This window comes from Saccostrea cucullata, unplaced genomic scaffold, assembly GCF_032062105.1.
Source record: "Saccostrea cucullata isolate Sc308-1 unplaced genomic scaffold, CSIRO_AGI_Scuc_v1 ctg51, whole genome shotgun sequence".
NCBI lineage: Eukaryota > Metazoa > Mollusca > Bivalvia > Ostreida > Ostreidae > Saccostrea > Saccostrea cuccullata.
Window position 1 is genome coordinate 405,516 of NW_026930899.1, and position 26,837 is coordinate 432,352.

The window sequence follows — 26,837 nt, forward strand, 5'->3', positions numbered from 1 at the left end:
ATAAAAGAACGTCATAAATTTATGCTGTTTTACCTAACATAGATGGAAGTCATTAAAATTTTCAAGAGACTATAAAATTATAAGAATATAGCTTAATCCTAAGAATCTAAAGAACAAGCATCCATGGGAATTCCAATACTTATATTTTGTTGGAAGACCTAGTCTCCAAAACCCACAGATATGGTCAATCAGAAACTCAAACATCTTTTTTAAAGTCAACTTCAGAAACAATGTGTAAATGGTGAAGTTAACGAACAGTGACCAATCCCACTTAATTAAAAAGAACTATGGGAAGAGCAAACCAAGTACCCTTGGAAATTCCAGAGGTGAAATCAGTTTTCAAGATGTTCAAATTATTTGACTTTTTCCAGGCTATTTTTACGGTTTTGATATTTTATATGCCAGGAAAACATAAGAAAAGGCAACATTACGAAAACTGGAAATTTCGCCGTCTCCAACCGGGGTTGATTTTCGATACTTGTTAACTTAACTAAATGCCAAAACCAGAATTTATCAATAGCACAATGCTTCTAGTACTCAAGAATGTCAATGAAGCGCAAATATCTCTCCACATTTCAATTCATTACAGAACTTGAAAGACTTAAAATGTACGATATGAAGACAAATCGCAGCAGGCTGATAAACTTTACAAGTATGTAAAATCAGATCGATATAATGCCGCTTCCGATTGGAGGGGGGAATTCCCAGTGTTTGTAATGGCGCCGGTTCTGACTTTTCCAAGGCATTTAAAATATCGTTTTAGAACATAACCTACTTATTCAGCCAATCAAATGCTTCCATTTCTCGCGAAGAATTGATTCTTCATGGTGAAGAATTCTTCTATTTCTGAAAAATTCAACGGTGTCTGATTGGTTTACTTGACAGTTATATGGGTGTGTCTTCATTGGCCTTTGTTCAGCACACAAAAGAAACTATTCAGAACCCACGTGCTGTTTACAATGATATTTAAACTTTCTAGGCCTTGCTACACTTTTTTCCCACTGTAATCTTTTGTCGCCTTTTTTTAATATCATTTTTTCCCATTTCGGTACATACAGAAAATACAACAATCGTCATGTATATCAGAGACGAACCTTGTGTTTGAAGACAGATTTAATCAGAATTTCCATCAATTTTTTATTTGATATTAGACAGCGATACCCTCTCCTGCTGACTAGGGCCTTGTCATCTTAACACAATCATTTTTCAAAAATATAGATATTACGATTCTTGTTACATGGGTATTCATTAGTTCAGGTTCTTGAATATCTTCACCATACCATTTCCCCAGTAAATCAAGCTATACTGAAAGGAAAAAGAAACGCAGGGTAGCATAATTTTCAATAAAAAATTGACCACATGACCTAAAATTACGAAAATTGGTCAGAAGGGAAATTTAGTTACTGTGCATCAAAATCAGTATTCAGAATTACTCAACCGTAAAATTTATGACGTCACGTAGGGAAAACGCTAAAAAGCCCAAAACACGTGCAATTTGATAACGACAAGTTTGTCAACAAATCTTGTTGCATTATTTGATGCATATGAGGTATGCACATCGTTTTTCAATATTAAGAGACATTATGAATTTATTGCAATCTTGGCACAGTTTACGGAAGTTCAATGGGGTCTTGTTTTCGAATTGCCTAATTAATGAAAAAGGCAACAACGGTTTACTAAGTTGTCTCTTGTAAATTTTCCCCCATAAAACATTTTACCCGTTGTCAGAGAGGGTCTGGAGTGGTTTTCAATCAACCGTGACGATGACGATAACGCGAAACAGAGCCATGTTACGAGCGGATTATTCGTCCTGCCATCTCTTAAATCGCCACCTTACTACCACAAAAAACAGCCATTTATAGAGAAGACGATTATAATCATTACATTCATACGAAATTTGAAAGAAAACAATTCCGCAGTTTGGTTTTTTGAGCCAGTCAACTTACTGATGTATTCCTCTCACTGGCGCATGCGCGCGCTGTTTGACTTATTTTTTTGTGTGGTTACCCATGCTAAATATAGCCAGGGTTTGAAAGATAAACACTCTGATGAAATACCATGCAAAGGAGAAATAAGACTATGACAGATGCACGAGATAGACATTGAAGATAATGAATGTTTTCGATTTTCACTTTTTGGGGGTATGGTCATTTGAGCTTCAATAACTCATGAATAATTAGACAAAATCATATGTGAATTTGGTTATATCTTTTTGAAAGGTGATTTTAAAAGTTAGATAGGAAAACTAACAAGTATTTTAAGGAAAACAAATTTAATTAACCTCAAAAGTTTACCCTGCGTTTCTTTTTCCTTTCAGTATATTTCATATAATCCCCTGCTAACCTGAATAGGTTGGGAGTCCATTCTGAAACCGCGTGTGTTCGATATTGATTGCGTGCTCGATGTGTACAACGAGCGGTGAAGTTGAGCCTTATATATGACACAGCCGTGGGAGGAGTTTATTTTTAATCCATTCATTTGATTGGCTGAGGTTCTGTTCAAAGTCAGTAAGATCATATGAAGAGAAATCTTTCGCTTCGCTCCGCCCATTCTTCATGACGAAGATTTCTCTTCATATGATCTTACTATTACATAAAAAACCTGAATAACGGCAGATGTTTCGGACTATTGTCCAGGATGAGTCATCATCCAGTCATACCCAAGGTCAGCTCTATGATCAGGAAGACGAAGTACTCAATAGGCTATTATAAAGCAATAAAAGCAACTTACCTTCATCACCTACATACGGATTTTATATATCTAAGTTGATTCGATATCCAGAAGCATGTTCTACCTATGAACAATTTCTAAAACGAGGTAAATTATTGACAAACAAGATGATGAAACAAGAATTTCAGCAGTCTCATTTTAAGTCATAATTTCGTAACCTCTAGGGTCGATACAAAGATCTTGTCAGCATATACAATTTATCATTGAGTCAAATACTGACTGAAGTTTTTCATACTTATTGTTAGTCCATTATTTATACACTGAATTGACGACGGATTTTCCCGTTATTTCTCGATTATGAAAAGGAGCCTGCGGCGGGTGTGATCGCTCAGCATGGGATGCTTACTTCTCCATGGCACCTGATCCCATCTCTGATGTTTTGGAGGCCCGTGTTTGCTCTGTTCCTGTTTTGTATTGTTTTATGGACTTTTGATTTTGAGTACTGTTCGTTATTTTATTATATATGTTTCATTGTATTTAATCGTGGAGTTGTCCACAGCAAGAGATAACAGAATATATGAAATACATTAGTCAACATATAATGATACATTGAAATGCAAAGGAGTATGGCATGTCAAACGTTGCAATATTTGATAATCTTGTGATGTATATTCAAAATCTTGTGATGTATGTTCGAAATCTTGTGATGTATATTCAAAATCTTGTGATGTATATTCAAAATCTTGTGATGTATGTTCGAAATCTTGTGATGTATATTCAAAATCTTGTGATGTATGTTCAAAATCTTGTGATGTATACTCAATATCTTGTGATGTATATTCTAAAACTTGTGATGTATATTCTATAATCTTGTGATGTATGTTCGAAATCTTGTGATGTATATTCTATAATCTTGTGATGTATGTTCGATAATCTTGTGATGTATATTCGAAATCTTGTGATGTATATTCAATATCTTGTGATGTATATTCGAAATCTTGTGATGTATATTCTATAATCTTGTGATGTATGTTCGAAATCTTGTGATGTATATTCGAAATCTTGTGATGTATGTTCGATAATCTTGTGATGTATATTCGAAATCTTGTGATGTGTGTTCTACAATTCAGTGATGCGTGCAATAAAATTGCATGACGCAACAGAAAAGTAAGGACAATTTTCATTGGTTAGAAATAACGAAAGTAGCCGGAGCGGTCGTAATCACGGTAATGCACACATTGACACAACTTCGCAAGCATGAAATTGGCGAATTCAACCTAAAGTCAAAATTATAGGTAATAGAAAAATTGTTTTGGTATCAAGAAGCACTAAGTCAGTCATAACGTGAAAAGTGGGAATCAAGAACATTAATTTGATTTGTTTGAAGGTACATCAAAAACAATTTAGTGGCTTATTCAGTTATTGCTGGACTAAAGGATGTTTTATCCTATTTTTACGTCCTCATATTGTATTGATGTTGATTAATCGGTATGATTTATTCTATATTGGTGCTAGTTAGAATAATCTACAGTACTTGGCCATAAGTGAGTCATAATTTTATTTTTCCACTATATATTTCATTAGGAAACACATTTTTCTAAAATATTCTTGCAGTGTCATTTATTGTTTCTTTTTAATTTCTAAAACACCATAAAATGCAGAATTTGTTGTAGTTTCTTCACATTATTTCAAAATAGTTTTATCTTTATGCATTACCGTGAAATCACAGGTCAAGTGCAAAACAAAAATTTTAAGACTTCAATTTGTTAAGAAATCATAGTAATTTGAGGTTAGAAAATTTTGTCGTGACAATATTTTATGAATAATTCTCAATAGTTTAAGTATCATTTTGTTTATCATTTAAGATAAGAAAATTTGAATAATTCTGCATGTTTCAGTGAAAAAATCATGAAAATTGGGCTAAAATTGACTTAACAACAAGTTTTTATGAAAATAGGTTTTTCAATGAAATATATAGTGTAAAAATAAAATTATGACTCACTTATGGCCAGGTACTGTAACTGTGTCTCGGGACAAACTCTCACCACGCAGGGTTCGAAATTGCATGGCCCATTGCAGCTGCATTGACCGTAGCACTAGTCCAGGGACGACTTTGCAATAAATAAATAAATAACACGACAAATTTTTAGGAGAAGGTGAATGTCAGGAAAAGATTAATTGCTATGCATCATTGAATATTGTCATTCACAAATTTGTCCAATTATTTTTATAGTAAATGTATTGAGCCGGGCTCATTTACAGGATAATGAACAAGGACTGTGGTGACAGTTTAAAATCACGTTCAGACGTTTAGAGAATATGTAATACACACAAAAATATCTCAATGGCATGTATAATATTAAATAGTTTTAAAAATAAAATAAAATATTGCTAGAAATTAACAGCGAAAAATATTTATCACGTATCGTTTTGGGGTAATCCGGTTTTATATACAAACAGAAGTAAATAAACACCGATGCAGCAAGATTAAGGTCAAACGTCTCTGCACTGATGTGTCCTCAGCGGTGACATTTGCATCAAGTCATTAATGATGTTCCCTGCATTTGTGTTAGCCTGATAGTACAACCTTTATTTATAGAATCAATCTAATTCAAATTAGATGTTAGATCCGCTTGCATACTCGCTACACTAACATCTAACAACATCCCGTTGAGGGTCACGTCAGAGGTCAAATTCTATCAATTAATCAAATCGCAGCTGGCAAAATCATCATATATTGTTGAAGCAAATAAATCTTGAGGCGTTCCGAATTTAACCTCTTACGTGACCCTCAATGGGATGACTTGTTAGATGTTAGTGTGTTGAGTATGCGAGCCGATCTAACATCTAATTTTAATTATATTGTTTATAGAATATGATGCAGACAGGGATACCTGGTGAAAACCTTTCGCACCCGTTGAATTACTTTGTAAAATATTAGTCAAAGGAGCCAGGAAAAAATATTAAACAATTTAATATTATGATAAAAATATTCAATTTACTATTTCTTAAGGTGATTTTGTTTTCTCAACAGCGGCTGGTCACGTACCATACTTTTACTCGTAAACTCAATTTGGCGGTGAAGAAGCAGCATTTTCTGTTGCTCACCGTCGCTATAGCTGAGCATTGCTCTACGAGCAATGTGCCCGGCTAAAAATCATAATATTTGTAATGATATATCATATTCTAGACTTGACATACAATAAACAATGATAAGAATTATTGTCGCATATCTGCAGTGATTTTCTTTGATCTTTCTGTGGTGATAATTTATCCCATATCACATGTGTGATAATACTTTCCAAACATGTTTCAAAGTTTTTACACTCTTTATCATACAGTTTTAAAGGACAGTTTTATGAGCTCATAAGTATATTAAATGGTTAATTTATCAAAACCTGCATTTAAAAATTCAGAAGTCTTAAGTTAAACCAAATTGTCCAGGGTATTCTTAGTAAGGTATGTCAAAGGTCATGGTTAAGTGACTTTGTAAGGCTGGTATTTTTTCTTTAGTTTTATAGCAATCAGTGCACATGGTAAATATCATAAAATTACCCCTTAAAGGTCTTATGCAAGGAGATAGCCAATCAAAATGAACAAATGTAGTTCTATGTATGATGTATATAGAGACAATAATATTTCTTTTCTTTTTTCATTTTCAGGAACTTTACGTAGGTCTACAGTTTTAATGTTGGACTCATGCACTAGGAATATCATATCAGCAGAATTGTGCCACTGAATCAAAGGGAACTCTTTTTTTTTTAGGTACGCATGATCAATGTAACTTCCTTGATGGTGTGTTGGCTGTTTGCCCATGTGTATTTCGGGGTATAGGTATGTTTAGTCTCAATTTTCTTTCTTAAAAGCTGCATAAGGGGTATTATTTTTTCTGATCTCAAATTTTGTCTAAGCATTAATCTTTTTTCTCATTCATGAATTATCTGCTGAGAGTCTAGTTAATTAATTTATTTAATTAAAGCTATATAGTAACATATAGTGAAATTATTTCCTTGTGTGAGACCTAAAGAAAATCAGGTTACTCATTTTTATGACAATTTCTTTGATTTCAGGAGTAGCCTCCCCTTTTAAAGATCCAAAATGGTGATTTTACAGTGCGGCATGCAGTCTGTCATCAACAAAGAGTTTTGACACCTGTAATACCCATATTTCTACCATTCACCTCTGTAACCTTTGTTGAGTTCATCAGACTGGTAAGAAAAACAATATTGTTAATTGAAATAATTTTATCAAGATAAATAAAATAATTAATGAAAAAAAAATTACATGAACAGACTCCCTCATATAAGAAAATGTCACATTTTACACATTGCAATTATACATCATTTACATATCCACATTTTCCCCATTTACACATGCAGTTGAATAGATTTAGTGCTTAATAATACATAGCAACAATTTTTACATGAATCCTAAGACAATTCACAAAATACATGAATGCATTAAACTGTGAAATACAGATTTCGTACATTTAATTAAAATGCACAACATCAGTACCCCCCCCCCCCTTCACAATCTAAAAACTTTCTTTTTAATTCAAAGTCACTAGGCAACACTAAAGATTTCCACTTATTGCTTTTCAGTCCAAGACAGGAAGTTGAGGAATAAAGTTGACAGGACATCCTGAACTGTCCTCGTTACCAGCTTATGAGGGAACCAGCTGCAGTGGACAAAGTACGTTACATCATAGGATAATAGGTAAGTCTCCGGAGTAGTGTTTGTAGCAATTCTCGTACTTGGTCCTGCATCGAAGATTCAGGACTATTGATATTTATCTCTGCATGGTTTGGTTCTTCCCAGAAACATGTTACTGGTGGTGGTCCCTATATTCTTCTGGCTTTTGTGGTGAGGAATGTTTCATTTCTAGCTCTTTTCTGATCACATTTTGTCTATCTAGCTGTTTGTCTGTCTGTCTGTCTGTCCATCTGTCTGTCTGTAAACTTTTCATATTTTCGACTTCTTCTCTAGAACCCATGGACCAATTTCAACCAAACTTGCCACAAAGCATCCTTGGGTGAAGGGGATTCAAGTTTGTTCAAATAAAGGGCCACACCCTCATTCAAGGGGAGATAATTGGGAATTAATGAAAATTTGATGGTATGTTTTAAAAATCTTGTTTTCAAGAACCACTGTGCCAGGAAAAATGAAACTTATGGAGAAACATCCTCAGGTAGTGTAGATTTAAATTTGTTCAAATCATGACCCCCGGGGGTAGGACGGAGCCACAATGGCTGACCAAAGTTTAACATAAAAATATATAGGAAAATTCTTTAAAAATCTTCTTCTCAAGAATGACAAAGCCATAATTGATCCTATTTATATGGAAGCATCCTCAGGTAGTGTCAATTCAAGTTTGTTCAAATCATAACCCCCGGGGTAGGGCGGGGCCACAATGGAAGATCAAAGTTTTACATAGAAATATAAAGGAAAAATCTTTAAAAATCTTCTCAAGAACAGCAAAACCCTGATTGATCATATTTATATGGAAGCATCCTTAGGTAGTGTAGATTCAAGTTTGTTCAAATCATGTTCCCCGGGGGTAGGACGGGGCCACAAAGGATGATCAAATTTTATATAGAAATATATAGGAAAATTCTTTAAAAATAACCTTCTCAAGAAAAGCAAAGCCATGATTGGTCAAGGGACTACTTTTGGATTTAAACTTTTCAATAAAAATCCAATTTTTACTTTTTCCTAGCCACAGTGCTCAGGTGAGCGATGTGGCCCATGGGCCTCTTGTTTTTTTTGTTTTTTTTAAAAATGATCAATCATTAAATATAAATAAATCAGTTGTTAAAAAATTTGCTTCATATTTGAAGTGCTTTAAACCGACCCTTTGATGAAAGTGACCAGTGTTTTTTGCACCTTGGAAGGTTTATTGGTAAAATATAAGAAGGAAGTTATGATTTTGGTGTCACTTTTGTTGTTATTTAAGTTTGATTTGATTTTTATATTACGAGTATTATGAAACTGTTATTTTGTTACTGAACGATGGTTAATTTTAATTGTGAACAAATGTACAAAGATGAGGAGTATAATATAGTTGGCTATGTATATTGCCCAATTTTTGAACATATTATGTAATAAATATTAATAACAACCTTTGAATAATTGGAAAGACTATATTATAAATATGATAGCATTTTTGTACATGAGCATACATTTTTGAAAGGAAAAATAAATTATTCAATTGCATTAAAAAAAATATTTTGTTTCATATTCTTGCGAATTATCAGATCATTCTTCTATTATTTAAATACTCTGTCATTATGAAACCTTGTTAATAATTAAGTAAATATTAATTGTACATTTGCACCAATTTTTACATGGCATTTTCACACTAAGAATGCCACGTGCAAAATTATATACAGGAACAATTCTGAACAAATATATGCAAGTGAGTTGTAAATTTGATACGTAATGCATACATTACAAAAACCCATGACAGTGTTCACTAAAATGAAATGTATGGACTCTTATATAAATACTTGGTATATGTGATATGGATATTATGGATGATATTTTTGAGAATGACACAAGTAATGAAATTTTTCAGCATTGAATTGGATTCTTGAACCAGAGCCATGTGAACCTGGTCCACCTGTACCTCTCATTGAAGACCTGTTAACATCACCAGAGTATGTTCATTCTGATACCCCTATGGTATGGTTACAGCATGCATTATCCCTGAATCCATTAAAAGAGCTGCATTGGCAACGAAACAACCCAATGTGGTCGATTGTAAGGAAATATAGCATATCAGCTTCCAACTTTGGTGCAGTTCTCAGTTCTAAGCAAAGGCGGTAAGACGTGTGATTAAATTTTTGCGAAAAAAGACTTTTAAAATTACAGTCAACCTTTGTTATCTCAAACCCATTATCTCATATTTCATGGATATGTCACAGTAATTTTGAAGTCCAAACCATTTATAAAAGACTGGGACATTTTATTCTTGATAACTCTTTATGTGTTATTCTTGAATCCACGGATATTTCCAACATTTTTCTTGGTCTCATTGAGTTTGAGATAATGAGGTTCGACTGTAATGACTAGATATTTGTACATAAAGATGCAGGAAATATAAGATTAATAACCAAAAATCATATTTTCTTCTCCAGATTGACATTGTCACTGAAGAAACAGCTGATGTCGGCTTACAATCTGGAGTCCATCAAGGCTGTTGCATGGGGTATCACTCATGAAGATGATGCTTTGAGAAAGTATGAAAAGGACTTAGATGCAGCTGTAGAGCAGTCAGGTATACAGCACAAAATAACATTCATTCAACCTCTGACATGTTAACATTCAATGTGTCAAAACAAATAGCAGGACTTATCCTGGTGACAAACAGAAATCAATTACTGAAGTCTAATTGTAAAAAAAACTAGAAATATGTCCATAGGACATGAATGCCCCGCCGAGGATATATTAGTAAAGCAACATGAAATTTGTACATGTATAAAATTTGATCAGTTTGGTTCAGGCAGGGCTTATAGTTAGTTGGGAATAAAAATGTAGGTCCAGCATCCAAAGCAAGTCTGGTAGTGTCCATCCCTAGATGCATCATCCACGCAAGTTTGGTTCAGGTAGGGTTTATAGTTACTTGGGAATGAAAATATAGGTCAGATCCAGCATCCGAAGCATGTCTGTTAGTGTCAATCCCTAGATGCATCATCCATGCAAGTTTGGTTTAGGTAGGGCTTATAGTTACTTGGGAATGAAAATGTAAGTCAGATCCAGCATCGAAGCAAGTCTGGTAGTGTCCATCCCTAGATGCATCATCCATGCAAGTTTGGTCTAAGTAGGGCTGATAGTTCCTTAGGAATAAATCTGCTCCAAAAACTTCAACCTGGTCACTCATCTGGAAAATGTAGGTCAGATCCAGCATCCGAAGCAAGTCTGGTAGTGTCCATCCTTAGATGCATCATCCAAGCAAGTTTGGTCTAAGTAGGGCTTATAGTTTCTTAAGAATGGACCTGCTCCAAAAACTTTAATTTGGTCACTTATCTGGAAAATGTAGGTCAGATCCAGCATCCGAAGCATGTCCGGTAGTGTTCATCTCTAGATGCATCATCTATGCAAGTTTGTATCAACATGTAAAGTTTGATAACACCATCTTGAATGGTATGTTTAAAACTGAGCTAAACACTATTTAAGAAAAGTCAGGTCAAGGTCAAAAAATGTTAATGCAGTTGCATAGCTCTCATCAATATCTATCAGCATATGAAGTTTGATGAAAATATCTTGGATAGTTTCTTTGAAACTTAGCTTTGAACAGAGCTAAACACAAAGTGGGACGGAAGGACAGAAGGACGGAAGATGGACATGACAAACACTATATGCCCCGGCCATATTCATGGCGGGGCATAAATATTCAGTTACCAACATATTCCAGAAAATTTGCTTTTTGAAGTGGAAGGATTATAAAAGCTCTACTTAGACTTTGTTTGCATTACAAAATCAATTGTATTATGGTTTGTTTGCATTCAGTAGTATTATAATTTTTTCTGAAAAGGATATGGTTGCATGAATTCGGAGTGTTGGGAGCTTCACCTGATGGCTTAGTTGTTCGACCACCAACATGCAGTGTATTTTATCAAACTCCAGAAGCCAAAGACGCCATTCCTAATATTGTAGAGGTGAAGTGTCCATATACAGCATCGTCTTCAACAGTAGCAGATGGGGCACAAAATTTGAAGGATTTTTCATAGGTAAATAACATTAAAAATCTGTATTGTCCAGTACTTTGAAATTAAAAATCTTGGTGAGTAAATGATTTCAAAACATGTATTAATTTACAAGTGCAGCTGTTCAATATGGTATGAAGATATTGAAAAAGGAGGGGATATGTACTGGTATAACACAACTTAAGTGTTTTTTGATTTTTTTTTAGATCTTAAACAAGATACCCTGTGCCTGAAAACCAGTCACCCATACTATCATCAAATTCAAGGCCAGCTACACATATGTAACAAAACATTCTGCGACTTAATTGTGTGGACAAGAGTAGACTGCATTGTGATTAGAATAGTAAAAGACATTGAATGGACAGCAAATGTTCCAAAGCTGATAGATTTCTACATTAACATTTTCATTCCAGCACTGATGGAAAACTGAGTTCTGGTTTGAACTTCTTGACACTTAGTTTTGTACCTCTAGAATTTTCTAACAATGGAAAATGGATAATCATGTTAAATGTGTTGAATGTTCCTAAGTCTCATAAATGTATGATATGATATGTCACAATCCATCATAAAACTTCTGGCTTATAAGACTATTTTAAATAGCAATGATGATTAATAAAATCTATGTACTACATAAAAAAAGAATATCAAAATTTAGAATCATTTTATTAATGAATTGAAGATGTTATTCTCAAAGTGAAAATGTAACATTTTGGTCTTTCTTAATAGATAAATTGTTGAAAACATGAATTTGTTGAGTTTTGCTTTAAAGGTAAATATACTTTAAACTAGAGATTTAAAATTATAAGTAAACCCTCTTCCAAATTATATTGTCAAATGAAGAATGGAATTGCCAAACATTCTTGTAATAAATCCATGCTAACAAAAGGGATTTTCATTTTCTGAAGTATATGTATTACAACATACTACAAAGTTAACAAATATAACCATTGACATTGATAACAAATCAAAATTTGCTTATCCCTTGCACTTTGGTATGAATATCTTCACTGTTTAGTGTATACTGTCACACGCCAATGCAAATTTATAATAAGTACATGTATCTTTAAGTAATTTCTTTCAAAAGTGGAGCTTGCAAGTTTACAAGACAAGAACAGAGTTGAAATATTTTTGTTGAGATTGGTCTGTAAGTAGATGGTATGTGACGGAGAATCTCGTAATTCTTTATCCTCTCGTTGGCTCTTTCCACATGAATAAGTGCTTTAGCAATCTTGTAACACAGTGCTGCTTCTTGTATGGTAAACTGGCCTCGTGTCGATAAAAGAGCTTTTATAATTAAGCAGACACCCTGGGGCAACTGGTCATGAATGGTGAAACCTTTGACCACCAAAATAAGGTCTCCAGCTTTGAACTTTCGTAAAACTTGGCTGTGACGTACAATAGCTACATCAGAAGTAGAACCTGGGTACAGCATGGAGCAAAATGTAAGTGCACCATTTGGAGGCACGCAAGTTACTGCTTTAAAAGTATGGCAACTTTTGTACATACTGTAGGCCATGGCCTGATTATCCATATGTGTTGGGATGTCCTGGATTGTTTCAATTGCATCCATGGATGCTCTAGCAGAGGAAAAATCCTCAAAAGATTTTGGCAGAGACCCTGAAAAAAAGTTGGAAAAAAATTAATTTGATTATTTGTAATTGTGTAAAAAAATTGTGTTACAGTCAATCTTTCAAGAATACAATAAATTTAACTGCATTAAATTTTTGCAAGTCATTATGATAAATTTTAAAACAAACCTTTGTATTTAAGCTGACTTGGAAAACATTCTACGCTACATTCTACACTACGCCATCAGACAGCATCTTGTATAGGGAAAAGACCACTAATTATTTTCCCATAGAACTCCATACAAACCTTAGGCCCTCTCAGTACTTTACTATGACAATTTCAGAAAAATCTTTAGCATCATTTCAAACTTTGTTCTAAGCCCTAACAAAAAATACTGAAAAAAATACATGGTCCCATGGCGTTTATAGGTCAAAATTGCAGTTATTTTCAACTTTTAGAGATTCGCAGTAAAGAACACGCGGCATAAAAAATCAACCCCCACTCCTAAAATCTTCCCTGGCATTTCTATAGTTTCTGTAATATTCCCTCATCCCATCATTTATTTCAAAGGTCATTAATTTTACTTTAAAATGAAAACAATTAAATACCTGATTTCAGCCAATGGCGTAACGCCTACCCATTCAGTATTCGGTTTAATGTTCCATAACAAACAAAGCCATGTGTGCATCCGGGGATTTGGTGCTCTCATTCCTATACTTACATACTTACCTGTCCCAGAATTAGTCAATTGTGGTAATTTCAAAGACTATACACCTACCTGTGAACATGTATGAAATTTGAGTCCTGTGACTTCAGTGTATTGGATACTGTGACCATCTCAAATGATGACACCTTACTGCTACCAGCACAATTCAAAGGAGTGAATGACGTCTGGGCCGGTGATGATATTTGGATATATTGGTGACTGTAAGAAATAAAATATTTGTACAATGAATTGTTTTTGTGCTTTAATGTTAATAAAGTGATATTAAGTCAAAATTGAGTCAATAATTTCATAAGGGTGGATTCTACCCAGAATTAGGTAAAAAGCTCCAAAATTGGATAAATCGTAGTTAAGCAAAATTCAAAGGTTTTAAAAAGACTGATATAGAATTTTTTTATGCTTATGCAAAGGATATTATTTAAGACTCTGATATACTAATTGATTCTTATGTGATCCCTCCTATTGCTCAAGTATGTACAAAAAAGTTTCCCCACCCCCCAGTGAAAAACGCTTAAAGAAATAGCAGGTGCCCCCTTTTATTTTTGTTTACAATTAATTTAGACAAGTTTAAATCAATCCTTTTGATAACAAATCAAAGTTCAATGTCTGTAGTCTTATACTTTACAATCAGAAGCTACTTTTTGAATTTTATTCTAAGAAAAGGAGAATTTAAATAATTTTTTTTAAAAAATTAAAGAAAAGCAAAAACTGACTTCAAACCCCAAAATGTACTATACAATAAGAGGCTGGAAAGTTAATAAATAAAAAATTTACCTGCAATGTACAGAAAACTGTCCGACAAAATACATCGGGTGGATAGGGAGTCTCCATTTTCTTCTTATATAGAGAAAATGCCCCTGCTGATCAGAGACCTAACACTCCCAAATAATAACAAAATATGTTAACATAACAGTCAATCTAAGATGTTCATCCCTCAATGGCAACAAGTTTTTATTACAGTAACTGAAATTGTTAGGAAATAGGAAATCACAATTGGAATTCCTTTAAATGTACCTTCTCTTCGTTGTATTTAATATCGTGGATTGATATTGGCTTCCTTTTACTAGACTCTATTTTTAGGGCAAGCAATTCCTTTTCCAGTTGTGTTTCTGTTGAGAGGCGCTGCATTTCTTGAGTACAGTTAAATGTGCAGGATACTGAGTAGTTGTGCTCTGATATCAACTGAAAATATATTGTAAATCATGTACAGTTAAAAGAACTTTATATATTATTAAAAATTATTGAAAATGTTTCAGTGTTGGTCATTTGTCATCATTGGTGTTTTAAATGAGCTTTACTTTTTCTTGATATTGACATTTTGGTGCTTGTGGAATCTGCAACTGGTCCATCTGTGAAGATGACAGGGACTCCTCACTTTTGAGTTTTTTCCTCCTTTGTAAAATAATTAAACTTGAATTATTTTTTTATTCAGTTGTAAGCTACTCTGTTTATACATGTACCCTTTTAAAGTTTTTTAGTAAAATATTCTCAATTAAACTCCACCCACCCACCATCCAAAAACAAGATGTCGGTCACATTTTGAAAAATAATTTCACCTTTTTGTACATTCAGGATCAGAGAAATCCATGGCCTTTCCTTCATTCCATGCAAAATATGCAGAGTCCCCCTCCTTCTTACCATCCTTAAAGTGGCAGGAGCAGATGCGATCATTCTGATCTCCTGGTTGGCGATCAGCTCGTCTAAAAATATACATTATACAAAGACTGAGTGAAGGAGAATTAAAAAGCAAAACCTGTTCATTTAGCATGTTATTATCAAATAGCCTAAATGACTTATTTTTTCATTATTTTTTTTTAAAATGTTTCATTTACTTGCAAGTACAAGATAATCATGTGCATAACATTAACAAACGGTAGCAGTATTTGGTAGTAATAATACGAAATAAAATGTAATAAAAACAGCTGTTAAACAAAAATTAATCTTGCTACAAATTGCACAGTTTTTGTAGTATGTACTCTTCATTATTCTTCTGCTATATTGATTACTACGAGATTTAACTTTTTAGCATGCATGTATAAATACTGTATCCGACAATGCAGCATCGTGACATATCGTTACAAGTACCTACAAATTTTGTCAATATATCTACGTTTACTGAGTTTTTTCCCTAGCAGGCCGAAATATCTCCATCATGTCACCAGGAACAACACTCGTGCATCTCGTAATAAGTGCTGCAATAAACAAACTGATGATTGTGTTTTTTCTCACCTGCATGGTTTTCCCGACGCTTCAGCTACTTTCGTTATTTCTAACCAATGAAAAGTGTCCTTACTTTTCTGTTGCGTCATGCAATTTTATTGCACGCATCACTGAATTGTAGAACACACATCACAAGATTTCGAATATACATCACAAGATTATCGAACATACATCACAAGATTTCGAATATACATCACAAGATTTCGAACATACATCACAAGATTATAGAATATACATCACAAGATTTCGAATATACATCACAAGATATTGGAATATACATCACAAGATTTTGAACATACATCACAAGATATTGAATATACATCACAAGATTTCGAATATACATCACAAGATTTCGAACATACATCACAAGATTATAGAATATACATCACAAGATTTCGAATATACATCACAAGATATTGAATATACATCACAAGATATTGAATATACATCACAAGATTTTGAACATACATCACAAGATATTGAATATACATCACAAGATTATAGAATATACATCACAAGATTTCGAACATACATCACAAGATTATAGAATATACATCACAAGTTTTAGAATATACATCACAAGATATTGAATATACATCACAAGATTTTGAACATACATCACAAGATTTTGAATATACATCACAAGATTTCGAACATACATCACAAGATTTTGAATATACATCACAAGATATTGAATATACATCACAAGATTTCGAACATACATCACAAGATTTTGAATATACATCACAAGATTTCGAACATACATCACAAGATTTTGAATATACATCACAAGATTATCAAATATTGCAACGTTTGACATGCCATAAAGGAGACATCGGTCAACGTATGACCTTATGATAGACTGCTTCGATGTAGAGCTTGTTCTTGCATATCGGATCTATTGGGAGACATAAACCCATATGCAGCTGATTAATGGAATGCAAATATCTCTTAAAATAGGAATTTTCATGATAGAAAAGTAGAAGACACGAAGTCTATCTTAAGTTTTTGTTTTTAATTTACCATCAATGCTTTTTTCCCAATAAATCATCCAAATATGAAACAGATAATGTGTCCTTTATTACGAATTCTCTCTATCATAATGTAAATTTAAAGACAACATTAAGAGACTTCTTCTTACGTAGAATTATTTTAAAAAACAAATTCTGCTTCATTTGAATACAAAATGGGTATGCAAGCAACGGAGAACAATACATACCCAACTGCATTATAGATTTTTGAAAGCCTGATCCCCAAAAACTAAAGATTAAATGTTGATATTGTCAATGAGAAACTCAGTCATCTGTTAAAAATCAAACTCTGACTCGGAGTAATGTATATAGAATCAGATCGTATCCAACAAAATGAGTTAAAAGAAGTGTACATATTATCAGCGATCCTCAATAAGGTATGCAAATCTACTCTTTCCATTTTTATTGAAGAAACAATCGTCTATCATTTAACAAAACCTGGTCTTTATTGGGGGTGGGGGGTTGAATAGTGTTGAAAAGTGGTATGTGTTAATGCTATTGATTTTTGGTAACTTCATTTTTGTCTATAAAAGTTCCTTGGAGATTGTAAGTTTCAACATCTGTAATGGTTACCACTTCTCAATTATGTTGTACAGTACTTCTGAAATTCCCAATAATACCTCAGATTTTATTAACGATTTAGATTTCACACATGATCATATATCAATTTGGAGAATAGAATGACCTAGTTACAGTTTGGGGTAGATTGATAGTCAATATTTTTTGGTGCATTTTAGGTCTTCCTATCTTACAAAGAGATCATGCAACACAATTTATAATTTTTAACGATTGTTAAGATTGTTTTCAGAGTGAAATATAGATTAGATATTATAAGATGAAAAAAGGTAAACTTTTTAAAAAGTTCTCTTTTTTTCTTTATAAAATATATCATCCTTGTAAATTATGATATTTTATATAAAGTTAACGATTCCTTAAGAAAAGGGTAAACATGTAATTCTAGTAAAATGCTAATGTATATTTTTAGACTGAAAAGAGCCATAGCGCATTTGATAGTCACTTTCGCATACTCTAGTAGTGATTTTTTAAATACATTGTTTAACCAAAATTTTGTCATACAATGTTAGTTTATGCAGCAGGCCTTATACCAAATCACACAAAAATAATATTCAAATATTAATAGTTCCCTCATATGATAAATATAAAAATCGTTCAGTTTATATGGAGAATATAGTAAATACTGAGGTACCCCCCTAAACAATGAGAAACTATAGCTAAAGACCACCCTTAACCAGAGATACAACTTCGGAATAATTTTATTTGGATATGACTGCACTTTATTACATTTAGATAATTTTGGTTAAAGGTGGTCTTTATATTGAAAATGTTGAAAATATGTATTTTATTTTTCTTCTAAAATTATTTCAAGATTCAACAATCTGTCTTAATTTTATCCATTGAACTAATATGACTTCGTGGCGTAGTGGTATGATTGCTGGATTGAAGACATAATGATCGTGAGTTTGAGTCTCACATGCAGTGCGTATATCTTATCTATGATTTATTTTTTTCTCTGTACATTTTCCTATGTTTTCTATTATTATTTTTTTTTATAATACATGTATAAATAATGTAAGAGATATATAATACAACATTACACCTTGAAAGTATCTCGGGAAAAAACAGTTTTAAACTATTTTAATGACCCCAAGTCATACCTCCTGGCTTGTTTTAATTTTGAAATTTTTTAACAATCTTGTTTAGAATAAGAGTATAAAACAAGTAAAATCATTGTCATGTAACCGACTTGCAACTTTGAAAATATAACACTGGTCCACAAATAATTACATACATATAGTTTGATTTTGAATTGAAAAGGTACCTGTATCTATAAACAGAAACAAGTGATTTCCATTTAAATACTTGAGTACGCGTTGTCGTCGATAAGGCAGCTATGGCTCTTTATTATATGTAGTTGGGGTGTCCCGGGGCAATGCAATGGAATATGGAGATAACAGACATTATTACATTTTCAACAGTGAAATACTGTAATTTATCCATTGAATAAAAGTGATATCCTGTTACAGTGTGAAAGGATATCAAAATGATATCCTGTCACGGTGTGACAAATATCAGAAGTGCGGGAAAACTCTCGATTCTCCTTCAGATAACAAAGAATGTTGTAAAAAATACTACTTGGTCTGTTAGAAAATAAATAAACCATTCTTACATCGAATAAAACTGCCAAAGATTCCCAAAATATGCTGTTGAAATCCTTGTTTATACAGCGTTTTCAATCTCACAACACTTAGCTATGACGTCTCAACTGCTCAACTGTGACGTCATGTACATGTAGCCTATTCATTGACTGCATTAAAAAAGACAGACTAAAGGAAAAAAATCAAAGAAAATGTAATAAACAGAAAATTCAATGTTTTGTCGTTGAATATGGAATTTACTTCACTCGTGAGACAGGATTTTTTGATATTTTCACTCGTGCTTCGCACTCGTGAAAATATAAAAAAAAATCCTGTCCTACTCGTTAAATAAATTCTATATTCAACGACAAAACATTGAATATCCTCTATGTACACACTGTAATTAAGCTTAAAAGATTATATTGAAACAATAAAAATCAGGAACAGTGCAACCATAAACCTCTAAATACAGCAGAGGTGGGATCAGGTACCATGACAAAATAAGCATCATTTGTCAACCGGTAAAATCCTTTATGTGCTCCTTGTCAAGATCAGACAGACAGAAAAACTCGGTAGACATGTAAATACTGGCCTAACAATTAGAATGAATCAAGTAAATGATAAATTGTTTTTTATGCCCCCGTATTCGAAAATTCAGGGTATGTAGTTTTTGTCCTGTTCGTCCGTCTGTTTGTTTAGCTGTTTGTCCGCCAAAACTTGAACCTTGCCCATATTTTTCGATTGCTTGGAGCAATGGCTTTTTATGTTTCACACGATGAAGTCGTTGACATGCCGAAAGAAAGTAGATCATGTACAAAATATGAAATCTTTGATATGTGCATCTTTAAAAAATGTGGTAATTTGTTGGGGATTTATTTCAAACGAACCTTTGACTGAACGTTGTAAGGAACGATGGATCATATGAATTGTAATGTCATTGTTCTATAGCGATGTGCTAAGCCAGTCAGGGTGCTAGGCTGAGCACAAAATCAAACCCTCAACAGCAGATTTAATAGTTCAGTTGGACCGAAGGCTCAACTGAACTTTAGTGATCGAAAGGTGTCCACCATCTTCATAACAAAAATATATATTATAGTTAACTATCGTTTACCATAGTTAACTAAACTATAGTAAATCAAACTGTTAAAGTAATCACTATCGTAAATCAAAGTTTTTGAAGTGTTCACTATAGTATCAAAGTGTTGACTATAGTAAATCAGTTTTCAAAGTGATCACTATAGTGTCAAAGTTATCACTTTAGTAAATCAAAGTTTTAAAAGTTATCACCATAGTTAAATTCAAAGTTTCCGTAGTTATTACTATGGTAAATCAAAGTTTTCCTACTTATTACTATAGTAAATTAAAGAGTCAAAGTGTTCACTATAGTAAATCTAATGCCTAGGTCACATTTAAGCCGATGGTCGGGCGACTAAATTTTTCTGGTCTTGTCGGCTGAAAGAACATGATCGGCCGATACAGTATCGGGCGACACGGAGTAGTCACATTAATTCCTAGGGACACCGATGACTTGGACAAATAACACAAAAAATCTTTTTTCTTTAGAATTCAGCAATATTTTTTCATAGATCTATATTCAGATAGGTGACGTGAGTAATGTTTGCAAGGCAAAGTTGAAAATGTGTGCAAAATTTTGTGTGGAATTGCATAAAAATGACAAATGGTGCATATCTAAGCAGCAAATAATACTTTAGATTACTTTATATCATACGGATTAATTTTTATGTTCCCCAAACGAAGTTGGGGAACATATTGTTTTTACTCTGTTTCTTATTATGTCGCCCCAGACGAAGTCGGGGAGACATATTGCTATTGTACGCATGTTTTTTTGTCCAGGCGTTTTCTTGGAGATGGCTGGGACAATCTTCCTGAAACTTTCCTCAAAGGACGATCACTGGTTGTTGTTGTGCCATGTGGTCATTCAGTTTCAAAATGGCTACCGTTGCCATGGAAACCTGCAAAAAGCGACGAATTTTGACGAATTTTGTCCGCGAGTGTTCTCTCTGGTCCCTTGAACATTCGTCATGAAACTTTTTTTATTTTAGTGATTAGTAATTGTAGTTTTGCGATTTGCATTTAAAATTTTCAAATAATCAATTATTGCCATGGAAACCAGGGGAAAGTTAAAATTCTTTAATTTCAATTTTCTCAATGACTACTCAAGCAATCGTTTTGAAACTGTCAATGTTTATTCCTTGCAATGTGTCAAAGTGATTTCTATTTTTAAAATAATTGTAATGAGTCGCTCACAGTTGCCATAGAAACGAAACAGAAAAAAAGGTAAAGATGTACACATGTTCTCCAAGGTCTAGGTCAAAGTTCTTCGTATCCAATAAAAGTTCTTTTCACAAGAATACATATTTGAAATAGGAAAGCCCTAGCCCTTACCGTTCAAACGTTATGGCTAAGGTTCTATGTTCAAGACGACCCCCCCCCCCCCCAAACGCGAAGGAAGCGCACAGCCAGGTAGAATACACAGATATAAACATACACAACTTACAAGTAACGTTTTAAAAGTTTCATTCATAAAATTCAGTTCTCCTAATGTGATTTGATATTTTGCCAACATTCATTCTTCTTCTGTCTTGTCTCTAGATTTTATAATTATTTTATCTATAAAAAAAAAATAACGATTGTCAGCTGCATTTATTAGCATTTCGCGTTTTCTTGTATTTCCATTACTTGTATATTAATAATTTCATTAGATAATGCATGTATCAATTAGAAAATTGGTACGTCATTTCCATAGTTTTTATTCATTCATAAATCCTTGGATCCGCTCCTGCAGGTGCGCGAAGCCTTGATCACCACTGTAAACAAAACATTCATCTCGCCGAAAATGTTCATGATTCCGCTAAACTGATAAAGTTTACACATGATTTATCATCTCATAACAAACATCAGCCCTGCCATCAGAACCCCTAAAAATGAAAGTGAAAGTAGGGAAATTTCAGAGTTCTCACTGGCGTTATAATACACAAAATAATTCTGCTGATCTTCTTAATAAATTACATTTGCCAAGCTTTTTTGGTAGGAAAGATACTGCCAATTAACAAGTATGAGGCTCAGTTCAGTACATCTGCCCAATTTCTTTTATGCAAGTCTGCAAATTTAGGAACTTATAATTTTTTCCTGCACTACTTTCTCCTACCGATTCTAAAAATAATTAGTGGGATGTACCCAATTAAGGTCTTCCGTTTCCAACGGAAAGGACTGATACGACTCGATGGTTGTCCAAGCTTAGCTAATGGACCATTGTTTTAGTGATGGTAAAAATGAAAGTGTTGTCCAGTACGGGGCGAAATATGCTATTGCTTGCAATAGCAGACTTTCTAGTTATTATTAAGGTCTTCCGACTTCCTTCTGAAGACCTTATTGTTTTCTTTCTGTTTTTAAGGTCTTCCGACTTCCTTCGGAAGACCTTATTGTTTTTCTTCTGTTTTTAAGGTCTTCCGTCTTCACGGAAGACCTTATAGTGATTCTACTGTTTCTTATTATTAAGGTCTTCCGTCTTCACGGAAGACCTTATAGTTATTGTACTGTTTCTTATTAAGGTCTTCCGTCTTCACGGAAGACCTTATAGTGATTCTACTGTTTCTTATTATTATTCTTTTTTTTGACAAAATTTTGTGCAGGCGATTTCTCGAAAACTATCCAGCAGTTTTTCATGAAACTTTCACAAAATATGTCTCATTATATGAAGTTGTTACATCCGTAGAGAAATTTGGAAAATACGCTTTCGGTGCCAAGTTATGGACAATTTCCTGATTTTAAAATGCAATTTTGTCGCCCCTTTTTATCGAAAATGGCTCAAGATAAGACCTGGAGACTAATTGGAGACGATAGTTTGTCACTTTGTGGTTTGCGGAATCACCTTCTTGTGCGTCGTCAGTACTTCCGGTTGTTACGAGATGCAAATTTAAAATAATCGTATTTTCAAACTTTTTTGTTTTAAAGTATTCTTCATTTATTTTTGGTATATTCATAGAAGTCTTCCTTGTAATGCTTACTATATAATTTGTTTGAATGTTGATAAATCTAAACTCTAGATATTAGCATTCAAAAATCTGAAGTGGGTCCAAAATGGCGGCTGTCTCTGTCAACGCCGACATTTCGCAATAGGGGTTTACGGAGGCAGCCGAGCGTTTGCTTGAACGAAAGTAACATAAGGATAAATGAATTGTAAAGGAATACTTAGATTGTCACGTCGTAGTTTAGTTGCTGTTCTGTGTCAAACTAACGTCTTCTATTTTTGGTAAAAGACTAAATGTGCAAAGGAAATATCTTTTGTGCACCATGGAAAAACAGATCTTTAATCATGCTTATAAGTAATGCTTTCTCTAAAAAGAATATCAATTAATATTTTAATTATAAATCTTAACCACTGTTTTTCCTATGCACACTTGTGTCATATTAAACTAATAAATAAGACAAAAATAAGATGTCTTTTTTTTTTAAAAGATCGATTCATGGAGTTTATTTTAGCATTCTTGTCTCAGAGTTATTGAGCAAGAATGATATCTGATTCCATGACCGTTGTAGGACGAGCCATGTTTTTCGGCGAAACATTTCATCATTTGTCGACTTACTAATCGGGATAGTTCACTTTGGGGATACAAAGGAAATTGAACATAGTTAAAAATTCGTAACTGTTTCGCCGCTTTAGTGTTAAATGCATATATTCAATATTGAATTTGTAAAAGAACTATATGCGGTATATTGCATATGTTTGCCCCCACAAAAGTCAAATTTTGAAAACTTCCTGAAATGTGCTGAATTCAATAAATTGTACAAGAAATATAAGTTAACAGAAAATATTATAGTTCCAGAGCAGTGTATTCACAATTTCTGTTTTTATGACGTCACAAACTAGTCCGATTTTATATTCTTTTTCAGAAAGAGGACAAAATGGACAAAATTTCAACAATTTAAGCTTTAGAATTTATAGAGCGCATGTGTGTTCAGGAACAATATTGACATATTTCATTGATATTATCATTCTACACATTATATCAAAATATTAATCCTGAACACACATGCGCTCGGTGACTTTTATTTAAAATATCGACGAAATATGTACATTTTTCTGCAAAATTCATAAAAAACTGAAATTTACGTCATATTTGTAACGTCATTACGTACATATGACGTCATTACTTATGAAATTATTCAGTGCTTTGAAGTCAGCATATACTCCCCTGTTTAAGGACTTAATTAAATATTACTCCATCAAAGTTTGATTTTGGGGGGCAAATGTTGGTTAATACCGCATATAGTTCTTTGTTAAATATACTTTCTAAACCTTGATTAGACTATAAGAACGTTCTTTTTTTAACTTCATTAAAGCTATCACACCTATTTAATAGAACATTCCAAAGAAAAGGCGCAAAGATTAACTCGTGGGTTTGTCGCTGAATATTGAATAGTGACCTGCCTTTCATAATTTTAAGACGGCAGCACTGTTTTGTACATAAATACAAGTAGATTTAGAGTAGAGGTCGCGATAGCGGAGTATTAAGTGCGACGGAGTTTCATGCTGGCGTCTTGTGTTCAATCCCCCTTGTGTGCAAATCTTTTTCAATTTTTCTGTTCGATTTAACGTTTTCCTTCCGGAAGCGGACGGAAGACCTCTCGTTGCTCGCAACGAGTTTCATGTCTAGTTAAGGTCTTCCGTTTCCAACGGAAGACCTTATTGTTTTCGTTCGGTTTCTTTTTCCCTATTATTATTCTTTTTTTTTCTTACCGATTTTGTGCACGCGAGTTCTCAAAAATGGCTCGACCGATTTTCACTAAACTTTCAGATGTGATAGATATTTATCTGAACCTTGTCGGAAATTTTAGTCGTCGATGACGTCACTTCCGGTCGTGAGATATGGACGATTTTCTGATTTTTAGAGGGTCGACTTGTCCTGGAAACTCCTCCGGAACGACTTAAAATATTAACTCAAGATTTTCAATGAAAGTAAGGGAAGGTTTGCTGAGTTGCAGGCAGGCGTCCAAATCGTCATAGCGCAAAAGGCGCCTAAGCTCGATAGAGCCCAAAAAATGTCTCGGAAACATCTCACAAAATTTGACATTTTTTGTTTTATATCTTCGTATTTATTCATAATTTGTTAAAACATATAGAAGAAAAGTTGTACAGATTAACGGGACCTTTCATATGCAATCAAGAAAAAGGGGCTGACCCCTCAAATTAGGGGCTCAGAAGGGCCAAAAGTCTTTCATTTGTATCTCTTTATTGATCAATATTTTGTTATACATTACAGAAGCAAAGATATTCATCGTAAAGATTTGCAACAATATATTATAAAATTTTGATCATATGTTACGTAATTAGGGGTCACAAGGGACCAGAATGTCACATCTTTGACGCTTTATATCTCAAAAATGGGGAATATTTTGATAAGCAATATTGAACAAAAGATGGTCAGAATAACGTTCTAAACAATTTACATACTTTGAATTTTTGTAAAACGGCCCCATTAAGGACTTGGAGCGATGGCCCCTAAATATTTCCATTCAGCGTATCTCCACCACGAAAAGAAATCTCTGAGTAAGTATTGAACAAAAAATCTTTTAAATGACAAGACCTTTCATTTTATATCAAGAAAAAGGGGCCGACCCCTAAAATTAAGGGCTCAGAGAGGCCAAAAGTCTTTCATCTATAACTCTATAATGATCAATATTTTATTATACATTACTGAAGCAAAGATATTCATCTTAACGATTTGCAACAATATATAACAATATATTATAAAACTGAGATAATATGTTACATCATTAGGGGTCACAAGGGGCCTGAATGTCAAATCTATGACGCTTTATATCTCAAAAAGGGGGAATATTTTGATAAGCAATATTGAACAAAAGATGGTCAGAATAATGTTCTAAACAATATGCATACTGTGATTTTTTTTAAAATGGTCCCATTAAGGACTTGTAGGGATAGCCCCTAAATATTTCCATTAGCATGTCTCCACAACGGAAAGAAATCTCTGAATAAGCGTTGAGAAAAAATGTCTTTGAATTTAAAAGACCTTTCATTTGTTGTCAAGAAAAAGGGGCTGACTCTTCAAAATAGGGGCTCAGAGGGGCCAAAATTCTTTCATCTATAACTCTTTAATGATCTATATTTTGTAATACACTGCTGATTAAAAGGTATTTATCTTAACGAATTGCAACAACATCGTATAAAATTTTAATCATATATTACGAAATAAGGGGTCACAGGGGCCAGAATATGAAGTGTTGGTCAGTTTATATCTCAAAAAGGAGAAATATTTTGATATAAGCAATGTTGAACAAAGGATGGTCAGAATAATGTTCCAAACAATATGCACCGTTTGAATTACTAGTATTGTAAAATGGCCCCATTAATGACTTGGATTGGTGGCCCCTAAATATTTTCATGCAAGATATCTCTTTAACGAAAAGAGATCTGTGAATACATCTTGAACAAAAAGTGTTCAAAATCACGAGACCTTTCATTTGAAATCAAGAAAAGGGTCTGGTCCCTCAAATTAGGGGCCGAGAGGGGCCAAATCACTTTCATCTTTAAGTATTTGAGATTGTTGAATAAATCAAAAGAATTTAATCAAGTGAGAGAAGTCTTGATATCATTATTTTGTAACAAAGATCATAGTCAAAATCACATCTCATCTTATCGAAAAATCGGACGGAAGACCTACTCGTTGCTCGCAACGAGATCTCATCTAGTTATTATTCTTTTTATTATTTTTTTGAC

The 26,837-nt window shown here is 33.4% G+C and overlaps 2 protein-coding genes across 6 annotated transcripts; one reads left to right on the forward strand and one right to left on the reverse strand.

Annotated features, from left to right (window-relative positions):
* The first annotated feature begins 3,699 nt into the window (after nt 1–3,699).
* On the forward strand, nt 3,700–12,122 carry LOC134230497 (uncharacterized). Of its 4 annotated transcripts, none has more exons than XR_009984360.1 (8): nt 3,700–3,965; nt 6,333–6,504; nt 6,741–6,881; nt 7,272–7,386; nt 9,245–9,491; nt 9,807–9,946; nt 11,204–11,399; nt 11,582–12,122. XR_009984360.1 is itself a non-coding variant. In XM_062712335.1 (5 exons), the coding sequence occupies exons 2-4, from the start codon at nt 9,349–9,351 to the stop codon at nt 11,251–11,253; spliced, it is 333 nt and encodes a 110-aa protein (XP_062568319.1). In that variant the 5' UTR covers nt 7,253–7,386; nt 9,245–9,348; the 3' UTR covers nt 11,254–11,399; nt 11,582–12,122. The 4 variants fall into 4 exon arrangements, 1 of the variants encoding a protein (XP_062568319.1); XR_009984362.1 differs by having other exon boundaries at nt 3,701–3,965; nt 6,333–6,435; XR_009984361.1 differs by having other exon boundaries at nt 3,949–3,965; nt 6,436–6,504.
* Nucleotides 12,022–16,089, reverse strand: LOC134230496 (uncharacterized). Of its 2 annotated transcripts, none has more exons than XM_062712334.1 (7): nt 15,898–16,089; nt 15,225–15,368; nt 14,967–15,060; nt 14,683–14,850; nt 14,443–14,540; nt 13,723–13,869; nt 12,022–12,992 (listed from the first exon to the last, which is right to left on the reverse strand). In XM_062712334.1, exons 1-7 carry the CDS (start codon nt 15,975–15,977, stop codon nt 12,971–12,973), a joined length of 753 nt encoding a protein of 250 aa, XP_062568318.1. In that variant the 5' UTR covers nt 15,978–16,089; the 3' UTR covers nt 12,022–12,970. The 2 variants fall into 2 exon arrangements, with proteins under 2 accessions (XP_062568318.1, XP_062568317.1); XM_062712333.1 differs by having other exon boundaries at nt 15,785–15,962.
* Between the last annotated feature and the right edge of the window lie 10,748 nt (nt 16,090–26,837).